Source organism: Tachyglossus aculeatus, chromosome 18, assembly GCF_015852505.1.
Source record: "Tachyglossus aculeatus isolate mTacAcu1 chromosome 18, mTacAcu1.pri, whole genome shotgun sequence".
NCBI classification, from domain to species: domain Eukaryota; kingdom Metazoa; phylum Chordata; class Mammalia; order Monotremata; family Tachyglossidae; genus Tachyglossus; species Tachyglossus aculeatus.
The window spans coordinates 20,373,423-20,385,525 of record NC_052083.1 but is presented as its reverse complement, the minus strand read 5'-3'; the positions used below and the strand labels follow the sequence as shown (position 1 = coordinate 20,385,525).

Genomic DNA, 12,103 nt, shown 5'->3' with positions numbered 1-12,103 from the left:
AATACCATAAAAATGTGGATTCATTCATTCATTCAGTCAATCGCATTTATTGACCGCTTACTGTGTGCAGAACACTGTACTAAGCGCTGGGAAAATACAATTCGGCAACAGAGACAATCCCTACCCAACAACGGGCTCACAGCCTAGAAGGGGGAGACAAACAACAAAACAAAACAAGTAGACAGGCATCAGTAGCATCAAAATACATAAATAGAATTATAGATATATACACATAATTAGTAAAATAAATAGAATAACAAATATGTACAGATATATACAAGAGCTATGGGGTGGGCAAGGGGCTAAAGCAGAAGGAGGGACTAGGTGAGATGGAGAGGGGAAGAAGAGCAGAGAAAATGGGGGCTTAGTCTGTGAAGTCCTCCGGGAGGAGATGAGTTCTCAGTTGGGTTTTGAAGCAGGGAAGAGAGCTAGCTTGGCGGATGTGAGGAGGGAGGGCAATCCAGGACAGAGGTTTGAATCCTGCACCCTCCTACTTAGATTGTGTTCATCATCTGGAGAAGGTACAGTGTCCATCCCGACTATCTTGTATCTACCCCAACGCTTAGTACAGTGCTTGTCACGTAGTAGGCAAGTACCATAAAAAAGAAACATGATACCTGCCTTCAAAGACCTTATCGCCCTTAGGAGGATTTTCTGCTTTGGGCCTCGGGGTCCTGTCTCTCTTCCTGTACTGGTGGAACTCATCACTGACACTATCTTCCCTCGCAGAGGTGGGGGAACGATATTCGCCTTTCCTGGAGTCCCTATCAGAGCCCTCACCCTTTCCCAATGAGATGTGCCTTCAATAAGGCTTCGAAGGTGGTTGGAGGGCCGGATTTGGGGCAGGGGTAATCGACTGTCCGATATGAAGAGGGAGGGCATTCCAAGCCAGAGGTAGGACGTGAGCAAGATGTCGGTGGAGATTGATCGCCACGTCGTTGCCCGATCCGCCATGTTAGAGCCCCAAATACAAAGGCGTTAGGGAAACAAAGGAGGCTAGGGTCAATCCCAAAGTACGATGTGGCAGGGGTTGGAGTTATTCTGCACGCTGCGCTCCAGGGCAGGACTGGGGGAAAGCCAGAGCTCCTAGGGTCAGGGTGTGTGTGCTTGTGAAGGGAGCTGCGATTCTGTACAGTTGGAGCCGGTCCGACAGTAGAGCCGGGACCTGAGACGGGGGTTGGGGGTTGCGGGGGAACCGCGTTCGGACACTGAGCCTCCTGCAGATGGGGATGAGGTTCCAAAGCAGCGGCAGCTCAGACTCTCTGGGTGTGCAGCAGTGGAGAAGGGAGAGCGGGATGGGAGGGGCGGTGAGACATCCACGATGGTTGCAGTTTGGAACCTCCTTTCCGCGATCCAGATCCCACACTCCAGGCCATAGGGGCGACGACCAAGCACGGATTTCCCTCGCCAAACGGTGGACCTCAGTCAATGTCACGATTTGGAGCGGGGAAATAAAGACCACGGCAGCCCGGAAATGTTCCCCGGCAGCAGAGACTCCGCGCGCAGGACTTCCTTGTGGAAGCACCCCGGAGCTCACCTCTCTGACTCGGACCCACAGCCTGAGGAAGACGGCAAAACGAGGGGAAGGAGACACCGCCTACCAATGAGTCACTCAAGGGTATTTACCGAAAACCATCGTGAACACTACAGTGCACTGAGTGCTTCGGAGAGCCCGACAGAACTAGGAGATACCATCTGACATCTTTATCATTCTCTATCTCCCTACTTCTCTCTCCTCATGGTTAAGTCGACAGACTCCGCTGACTCCGTGGGTGAGAAGGACCTGGTGAAATGAAGAAACTGGCAGCGGGAGGAAGGGATAGGACGATGGGTGAGGGAGCTGATAGGAGCTCCTGGAAAAGTGAATTACTTTTCCCACCTTCTAAGGGAGGAAAGTGTTGGCGAAGAGTTCCACTGAGACAGGAGGAGAGGCAGGACTGTGGGGATCAACGCGGGCGAGATAGACGAGATGGAGGTACGGTGAGAAAGCTGGCATTAGAGAAGCAAAGTGTGTAGTCTGGGTTGTAGTTGGAGACTAGCAAGGTGAAGTAGGAGGGGGCAAGGCAATTGAATGCTTTAAAGCCAATATTGAGGAGTTTTTGTTGGATGCGGAGGTGGATGTGCAATCGCTGGAGTTTTCTGAAGAGTGGGGAGGCATGTCCTTAACGTTTAGGTAGAAAAATGACCCCGGCAGCCGGGTGAAGTAAGAGCCAGAGTTGGGAAAAAACAAAGACTGGGAGATCAAGAAGAAGACTGATGTAGTAATCCAGGCGGGGTAGGGTGAGTGATTGGATTAACGTGGTAGCAATCTGGAAGAAGAGGAAAGGGTGGATTTTAGCGATGTCGTGAAGGTGGGACCGACAGGGTTTAGTGATTGTTAAAAACCCTACCCGTGTCAACATCTCACGCTCAGTACCTGCAAAGGCAGGCATGGGCTGAGACTTCCTGGGCAGGTGATTGATTAAAGGTCCCTGAGTAGGAGCTAATGGTTGACTCCGTGTTTTCTATGTTGCTCCTCTCTGGGTGAAGTAGCATCCGTCAATTCCCCTCTCATTCCCTCCCTCCCTTTCTTCCCCTGTGTGTCCTCCCTTGTCTACCTCATGTGCAGGAGCAAAGCTCTCCCTTCTCCAGCTCTCAGGCTGTTCTCCTTCCTCAGCTCTCCCTTCCCTAATCTCTCTGCCCTTCCCTCTTGTTTGAGAAGGAAACAGAAAGAAGCCGGACTATTTCTGTCCACCACGAGTAAAAGAAGTGAGGTACCGTTTCTCTCTGCCCTGCGCAGGATGGGGCACTGGAGTCACCTGTGACTCTAATGATAGCTGGTGTGCCCTGGCTCGAAATGAGGAAGACTTTATCCCAGAGCAGCTCTAGCTTTGATCATCCCACTTTCTGGGGAATCCACTACCCAACAAAAGGTGGGAGAGTTTCCAGACAGAATCCCTGTCTTTCGGCCCCTCTGACACTCTGCTCCCCACATCGTTCTCTCCGGGGTGTTGCATGTCCCCGTGCTATCTGGTCAGGGCTGATACATGGGCAGGACCGAGAGACCCTGAAATAACTCTCTCTTGTTATCGGGACTATCCCAGGGGGACACCTCCGTGTTCACTCCCTCCCAGAATGCCTGAGCAGTGGTTGTGGACTGGAGATTAGGACAGGCCCATTTATCCATCCTCCTGGAAGTTTAGAATGTACTTCTGAGAGCCCCGTCAGAATGTACTTCTGAGTCGCCTCGGAGCTTACTAATGTCCTGCCCTCTGCTGCAGATCATGTGACAATATGTGTTCCCCACGGGGACACAGATCGACTCTCGGTCTTGGGTCTAGCTGAATCCCTGCGGCCACTCGGGGCTTCCCTTTCCTGCAGGAGTCCACTATCATAGGCTGACCTGGCAGTTATTTAACCGATAAATCAATCAATACATCAGTCCATCAAGCGCCTTCCTGTAGGACCTCCCAGAACTGCTGACCGTACTACCTTGCCCAGGCCTCAGGTTAGCTGAGATCAGTCTCTCCACTTGGTTGCAATTTCGGGAACAACAATAATGATGACAGACCAGGTACTAACCAGCTTCCCCCTACCTATCATTCGGTGCTGTTTCTCTGATCCCAATGCTCCCTGGGGCTTTCCCAAATATCTCAGCCCCCTTCTAGGTCTTCTGGTCTTAGATCAGTATGCCCTTCCCCTAACCCTCACCCAGCCTAATACTAACTGGGATTCCAGGCCTATACATTAATCAATCAAGTAGTCAGTCAATCCATCACTTCTTTAATCCATCTCTGGTATTCACTGAGCACCTACTGAGTGCAAATCAATTCATCAGTTGATCTCACATTATCTTTTAGAGTCTATTGAGTGCAAAGCAATCCATCAATCAATCAAATGGAATCTATTGACTGCCTAGTGAGTTTTAGGCACTTAATGCTACTTTCCAGTAGTTTCCAATCAAATGGAGGAGAAAGATGGAGATTATTTCTAAACAGTGGAAGCCAGAGTAAAAACAAGGATTAGCTAGGGAGCGGAACAAATAGGACAGATTGGAATATCTGCCCAAATCAGATGAAATCAGTGAAATACTGTATAACCGAGACAATGCACATATGCCAAGGATACTTGTGAGAGGGGGTGTGAGAGGGTGGGAGTGGTCTGAGAAGTGGGAGGGTGGAAGTGGGAGAGAAGAAAAAGAAGGTGGCAGTTAGAGAGGGGAGTGAGAGGATGGGAGTAAAAGGTGGTGAGCTTCCCCTCCCTGTAATGACCAATGAGGTCGCTCCTCATTCATTTATTCATTCGTTCGTTCATTCATTCATTCATTCATTCAATCAATCTTATTTATTTTGCGTTTACCAAGTGATTGGGTGAAGTATAATACAGCAATCAAGAGAGACAATCCCCGTCCACAATGAGTTCACAGTCTGGAAGGTTGGAGACACACATCAATGCAAGTAAACAGACATCAATTAAATACATAAAATTACAGATAAATGCATAATTGCTGCGGTGCCGGGCCGGGGGAAGAGCAAAGGGAGCGAGTCAGGGCTAAAGGGCATCTTGTTAAAAAGCATTAGGCTAGTGTACAGGTACCGAGTCTCTGTGGTCGACCCTCTGCATCCCCTGGAGATTTTCCTGTGGGATCTCGTCGCTGAAGAATCCTCACCCCTTGGTGGAAAATTCAATTCGGTGCACCAGGTCCCTGATGGCCTGCTTGACCTGCTGATTCCGTAGGGTGTAGATGAAGGGGTTCATCATGGGGACCACAGAAGTGTAGAGCACGGCCACACCCTTGTTTAAGTCCACCCTGTCCTTGGCAGACGGTTTGATGTACATAAAGATGCAGCTCCCGTATGTGATGGAGACCACGACCATGTGGGAGGAGCAGGTGGAAAAAGCCTTTTTCCTCTGCTGAGCGGAGGGCAGTCTCAGGATGGCGCGGGTAATGGCCGTGTAGGACACGGCCACTAACACCAAGGTGACCAGCTGTGTCCCCATGGACAAGATGAAAGCCATCAGCTCCAGGAATCCGGTGTCTGAGCAGGAGAGCAGGAGCATAGGGGAGATGTCACAGAAGAAATGGTCAATGTCTTTCGGGCCACAGAAGTCCAGTTGGAGGCCAAGGATAAGAGGAGGAAAGATGAACAGGAACCCGGTTAACCAGGAGCAGAGGACAAGTAGGGTGCAGAGTCTCTGGCTCATGACGGTCGCGTAGTGCAGCGGCAGGCAGATGGCTACATAGCGGTCATAGGACATGGCAGCCAGGAGGAAGAACTCGGTCACTCCCAAGAGTATCATGAAAAATAGCTGAGTTGCACAGCAGTTGTAGGAAATTGCCCTATCCTCGGTGACAATGGCAGCCAGGAATCTAGGAATGCAGGCGGAGGTGACGCAGATCTCCAGGAAGGAGAAGCAGCGCAGGAAGAAATACATGGGGGTGTAGAGGCGGGAGTCCAGCAGGGTGAGGATGACGATGGTCAGGTTGCCGGTGACACTCAGTATGTAGGAGGCAGACATGTAGAAGAAAATCACCACTTGCAAGTCCGGGTCATCAGTGAGCCCTAGGAGGATGAATTCAGTCACTTGCGTGTGATTCCTCATGGCCGACCTGCGACTCCTTTTGGATAACACCAGAGGACTGTCAGTCCAGCTCACTGGAGGGGGACAGAGGGCTGTGACCCCTCTCCCACTAAACGAGCTGAGCAGGAGCAACTCCGGCTGTGGGAGACATCGGGCATTGCAGGCTCACAACCCAGTCCCTGAGATGACTTCATGGGTTGATGGCAGACACCTCCCCGCGGGAAAATGGAAGCGTGGTGTTCCCAACTATGACGCTTAAACTTCATCCCCGAAAACCTGCGTGATTTTTGGAGTAGAGATTCCCTTTAATGAGCACCCATTTGGGCGGGTCCTGCTCTAATAGCTCGGAGAAGTACACCGCAAGTATTCCCTGTCCACAAGGAGCTTCCATTCTTATGGGGTGGCAAACGTAAACATAGTTACCAGTAGCATGGACAAAATAGTAATATGAATAGCAAATATACCTGACTGTTGAGAATGGTGCAGATTGCCTCCTGGAGCATGGGCCTGTGAATGCCTTGTGTACATGAGATAGGGGGGAAAATTGACCTTTGCCCAAGCCCATGAATGCCAAGGTTTCACCTTGGCATGCCCCCAACCCATCAACTGTCAACACTTGGATAACTGAGATTGTCAGGAACCTTGAAGGAGGAAGAGTATCTGGGATCATGAGCACAAGACCCAGTGAATGTTAAGGTGCTCATGGCCCAGTCATTCCCTGGAGGTGCTGCCAGAAAAGGAAGAAGGCCCTCAGGAGACAGGTCTGGGATGTCTGCCCTAGGTGAGTAATAAACAAGGTAATCAGACCTCACTCTAGGTTCACAATATGAATAGGAGAGAGACCAATAATTCAATCCCCATTTTTCAGTTGAGGGAACTGAAGCATTGAGAAAGTAAGTGACTGGTCAAAGGACATCTAGCAGGTACGTGGCGGAGCATGGATGAGAACCCAGGTCCTCTGACATCCAGGACGTGCCTTTTGCATTAGACAACACTGCTTCTGAAGATTAGAGGACCAGGATACATGTTGCAGACGAGGTACTCAGATATTAACCAGTCATCAGGGAGCATCCCTGGATCAAGGGGACCTTGCATGGAACAAAAAGGTTGACAAGGAGCAGATTGTGGATTGAGTTTGAGCTCTGGGGTGTGGGGTGTGTGTGTGTGTGTGTGTGTGTGTGTGTGTGTGTGTGTGTGTGTGTGTGTGTGTGCTTCTATTTGTCTCTCCCAGAGGACTTTCCGGATGCAGCCTTCTTTTTCTTTAGTAATAATTATGGTATTCGTTAAGCACTTACTTTGTGCTGAGCACTGTACTAAGCGCTGGGGTAGATACAAGGTAATCAGGTTGTCCCGGGTGGGGATCACAGTCTTAATCCCCATTTTTACAGATGACATCTGATTTCCAAGCACATATTTCTTGCCACTAGGCTATGCTGCTTCTCTATTCCCTCTCCTTTGTGTACCGCTTATACACTTGGATGTTTACCTTTTAAGTACTTGCTATTCACCCCCCTTCAATACTACAGCACTTACATATGTATCCATAATTCGTTTCTGGATTTATACTTATGTCTCTCATTTCCTCTATATTGGAAGTTTATTGTGAACAGGCAATGGGTCAGCCAACTCTGTTGTACTCTCCGAAGCTACTTACGAAGTTCTCTGTGCACAATAAGTTTTCAATTAACACTATTAACTGATTGATTTATTGACTGATAATTACCAGTTCTGAACGGGGCGCTCCACGACAGGATCACAGGCTCTGGGAGCTCGGGACTGGAGGGAAGGTGGATGCAGTCGTCCATGGATTGAGGCTCTGAAATCCACAATGGAAAGGGAACGCACCAAAGTGATCCTGAGAGATCCTTGCTTCCTTAGCACTCTGCCCTGATTCCCATGCTTATCTTGCAGTTGGCAGCGAAGCGACCCTGAGTTAATGTCATGCCTGTGTGGAATTTTCACCTATACCCCTGTTCCGGGCTTTCATGCACTTCTCCAAACGATGCTCGCTTTTGCCCTCCCATCACCACTGGACACGCTACCCCACCAAATCAACACGAGGTCAAAGTGGGTGGGAAGGAAGGCATCAGGATTTTTCTCTGCTCATTGTGGGGGAGTCAGTCTGGAACCTTTGAGATGCAGATGGGCTACTCTACCTAATGCAGGAGCAAGAGTGTGGGTTTTATTCTCTTTGGTTCCTGGCAGGCACAAAGGGACCAGCTTGTGAGAACAGTCTCCCCAGGGGTTAGTCGGGAGACACTAATGATTGGTAGATGCTTTGGTGGCTCTGGCTGTGAACATTTAATACCCGGATTGAGGCCCCATTCAGAGGATGTGTGTGTGTGGTTGGGGGAAAGGGGTGGCGCCAACCTGCAACCATTCCAAACCATTAATTTCCAGTCCAGGTGAACAAGTCCGTCAGTCAGTCAATCATTTTATTGAGTGCGTACTGTGTGCACAGCACTGTACTGAGCGCTTGGGAGAGACCAATATAACAATATAACAGATACATTCCATGCCCACTACGAATTTACAGGTCTAGAGAGGGAGACAGACATCAACATAAATAAAAAAAATTGTAGATATGTACATAGGTTCTGTGGCGATGGGAGGGGAGATAAATAAAGAGAATAAATCAAGCAGACATAGAAGGAAGAGGGAGATGAGTAAACTTCAGAACAAGAGAAAAGTAAGCCAAATGGAGCAATAGGGATCTTCCTTCTACAAGTGGTTTCTGGGCCCAGAGGTGGTTGACATATAAGGCTATTTGGGAATGAAACCTACTCTCAATTACCCCATCAGTAGTATTTCCTGAGCTTCCACTCGGAGCCCAGTACTGTACTGAGAGCTTGATAGATGGCAATGGAAACATTAGCTGGGAAGAATCGTGGCTTAGTGAAAAAGATCCCGGGCCCGGGAGTCAGAGAACCTGGTTACTAACCTTGGGTCTGTCACGTGCCTACTGCATGACCATGGGCAAGCCACTTAACTTCTCTGTGGCACAGTTCTCCTATACTCCCTGTTGCTTAGACTGAGCCCCAGGCGAGGCAGGGATTGGTTCCAATCTAACTAACTTGTATCTACTACAGCACTAAGAACAGTGTTTGACACATAGTAAGCGCTAAACAAATACCATAAAAATGTGGATTGAATCCTACACTCTCCTACTTAAATTGTGTTCTCCAGGTGGGACAGGGACTATGCCCCTCCTGATTACCATGTATCTGCCCCAACAGTTAGTACAATGTTTGGCAAATAATAGGCAAGTACCATAACAAATAGACATGATCTCTTGCCTTCAAAGAGCTTCAGCATCTTTCAGGGAATTTTCTGCTTTAATCCCCAGGGTCCTGCTTCTCCTCTTTCCCCAGTGGAACTCATCACTAGCACTAGCACTGTCCTCCCTTAGAAAGTAGGAGAAAGTCATTTCCTTTTCCAGGAGCTCCTGTAACGGCATTTACCCGTTGTCATGTCCCTTCATCCCACTGCTGGTCTTTTCATTCCACAAGGTCCTCCTCACCCACGAGCTCACCCGAGTGTGTCTACGTAACCATGAGGAGAGAGAAGAGGGAGCTAGAGAATGATAAACATGATGGATACATCGTTTCTCCTAGGTCTACTGGGCTCTCCAAAGCACTCGGTATGCTGTTCTGCACACAGTAGGCACTCAGTAAGTACCATTGATTGACAGACAGGTAGGCGGTGGATCCTTCTTCCCTTCGATTTGTCGCCTTCCTCAGGCTCTAGCTCCGTGGGAGAAAGGTCATCCCCAGCGTGCTTCCAAAATGGAGTCCCGTGTGCGGAGCCTCTGTTGCCGTGGGACGTCTCCGGGCTGCAGTAGCCTTTTTTCCCGCTCCAAACCATGGCTTGGGTCGAGCCCCGCTCTGTGGGGAGGGAGATCCGAGCCGCGTTGTCGCCCCTGTAGTCTGGGTTGTGGGTGTGCGGTGCCGAGCGGAAAGAAATAAATCTCTCAATTCGGAAGTATTTATTGAGTGCTTACTGTGTTTTAGACAATTCATCAATCAATCAAAGGGCATATAATGACTGCCTACTGAGTCCTAGGCACTATATTAACAGTTTGAAAGAACACATCTGATGAAAGTCACATGGTTCCTTCCTTACAATAGTTTCCATTCGAATGGAGGAGGTAGAGATGATTTCCAGAGTTGGAGCCAGAATCAAGAAGGGATCCGTTAGGGATCAGAACAAATAGGACAGATGGGGCCGTCTGTCCAAATCAGGTTGAATTATTGAAATTGCAGTGTAACAGACACTTACGCTAATATGCTGAGGATTGATGTGAGTGCGGGAGTGAGAGGTTGAGAGTGAGGTGGGGATTGGGAGGTTGTGACTAAGAGAGGGGAGTGAGAGGGTGGGACTGAGAGAGGGGTGTGAGAGGATGGGAGTAACAAGTGCTGAATCAATGACCATAATGACCAGTCACCATAACGACCAATGACCATAATGAACAATGACTTCACTCCTCCAGCTGCGGGGCCTCACTTGGGTAGATACGGAATGAGATCTGCGAAAAACACCGTGAACCTGGGGATTTCTATTGGCTTCGGCACGGACCCGCTTAACAAACCTCGGAGTGTCTCTCTTGTGCAGAATGAAAAAGGCTTGACTCCCCACTGAGTAAATGAGGACAAAGGGCTGAGGTAGCAGGGGGACCTGGCCAGGGGAGGGATTTCCAGAAGGGCGGATGCAAGGGCACACAGAGGGATGGAGAACCAATGCAGATGAAGTATTATTTTAATGTCCAGGCACCAAGTCTCTGCAGTCGAGCCTTTGCATCTAATGCACATTTTCCTGGTGGATTTCGTCGCCAAGGAGCCTTCACCTCCTGGAGGAAAATCGAACACGGTGCACCAGATCCCTGATGGCCTGCTCGTCCTGCTTGGTCCGCAGAGTTTAGATGAAAGGGTTCAACATGGGTGCCACGGAAGTTTTCAGCACGGCCACCCGCTTGGTCAGGTCCACCCTGTCCTTGGCGGATGTTTTGATGTACATAAAGATACCGCTGCCGTATGTGATGGAGACCACGACCATGTGGGAGGAGCAGGTGGAAAAGGCCTTTGTCCTCTGCTGAGCGGAGGGCAGTCTCAGGATGGCGTGGGCGATGGCAGTGTAGGATACGGCCATTAACGCCAAGGTGAACAGGAGTGTCCCCACTGCCAAGATGAAAGCTATGAGCTCCAGGAACCCGGTGTCCCAGCAACAGAGCCGGAGCAGAGGGGAGGTGTCACAGAATAAATGGTCTTTCGGACCGCAGAAGTCCAGCTGGAGGTCAAGGATAAGAGGAGGAAAGATGAACAGGAACCCGGTCAGCCAGGAGCAGAGGACCAGTAGGGTGCAGACACTTTGGCTCATGAAGGTCATGTAGTGCAGCGGCCGGCAGATGGCGACATAGCGGTCGTAGGACATAGCGATCAGGAGGAAGAACTCGGTCACTCCCAAGAGGATGATGAAGAACAGTTGAGTGAAGCTGTGGTAAAAGGAAAGTGTTCTGTTTCCTGTAGCGATGGCGGCCAGGAATCTGGGAATGCAGGAGGAGGTGAAGCAGATCTCCAGGAAGGAGAAGCATCACAGGAAGAAATACATGGGGGTATGGAAGCGGGAGTCCAGCAGGGTGAGGGTGAAAATGGTCATGTCCCCGGTGATGTTCAGCGCATAAGTGACAAACAGAAAGAAGAATATCAAGGCCTGCCACTTAGGGGCCCCCGTCAGCCCCAGGAGGATGAACTCAGTCACTCTGGTCTGGTTTCCCATCAGGTCGTCTGCCTAATCTGAGAAGGAGAAAGGAGAGAAATCAGCATGAAGAGGGAAAATCTGAGAGTGGGTAGGGATTAGGAAGGAGAAGGAGAGGGGGGATGGGTTGGGGAGCCGGGAAGAGAAGAAGGGAGAATAGATCTTAACAAATAACATAATAATAATAATAACAATAATAATTGTTGTTGTTGTTATTATGATTATTATTATTATCATCATCATCAATTATTAATTATTACGTCCTGTGGGGAGAGAGAGAGAGAAAGAGAGAGAGAGAGAGAGAGAGAGAGAGAGGGAGAGAGAGAGAGAGAGGGAGGGAGAGAGAGAGGTGTCCTGGAGTGCCTCTCTTTACCGACCTTCTGTGAGAGGTGTTTACTGTTGTACCAAGTACAGCCTCAGCTCAGAAACATGAGTTAAGCATCCTAAGAGATGGACCCAAACACCCAAGGTGGCAGAGGTCCAACTTCCAGGGGAGATGACAAGGCTCTCCATCACCTCGCCCCCTCCTACCTCACCTCCCTTCTCTCCTTCTACAGCTCAGCCCGCACCCTCCGCTCCTCTGCCGCTAATCTCCTCACCGTGCCTCGTTCTCGCCTGTCCCGCCGTCGACCTCCAGTCCACGTCATCCCCCTGGCCTGGAATGCCCTCCCTCCCCACATCCGCCAAACTAGCTCTGTTCCTCTTTTCAAGGCCCTACTGAGAGCTCACCTCCTCCAGGAGGCCTTCCCAGACTGAGCCTCCTCCTTCCTCTCCCCCCCCCCGCCTTACC

The 12,103-nt window shown here is 49.9% G+C and overlaps 1 protein-coding gene and 1 pseudogene across 1 annotated transcript; both read right to left on the bottom strand.

Moving 5' to 3' along the window:
- Window positions 1–4,644: 4,644 nt before the first annotated feature.
- Window positions 4,645–5,604, bottom strand: LOC119940025 (olfactory receptor 6C74-like). The gene has a single exon (XM_038760094.1). It carries the CDS (start codon window positions 5,581–5,583, stop codon window positions 4,645–4,647), a length of 939 nt encoding a protein of 312 aa, XP_038616022.1. The 5' UTR covers window positions 5,584–5,604.
- A 4,872-nt stretch (window positions 5,605–10,476) lies between these two features.
- Window positions 10,477–11,334, bottom strand: LOC119940024 (annotated as a pseudogene).
- Between the last annotated feature and the right edge of the window lie 769 nt (window positions 11,335–12,103).

What these genes read in the sequence shown, in the direction of transcription:
- LOC119940025 (XM_038760094.1), bottom strand. Translation starts at nt 5,583, where the DNA reads ATGAGGAATCACACGCAAGTGACTGAATTCATCCTCCTAGGGCTCACT.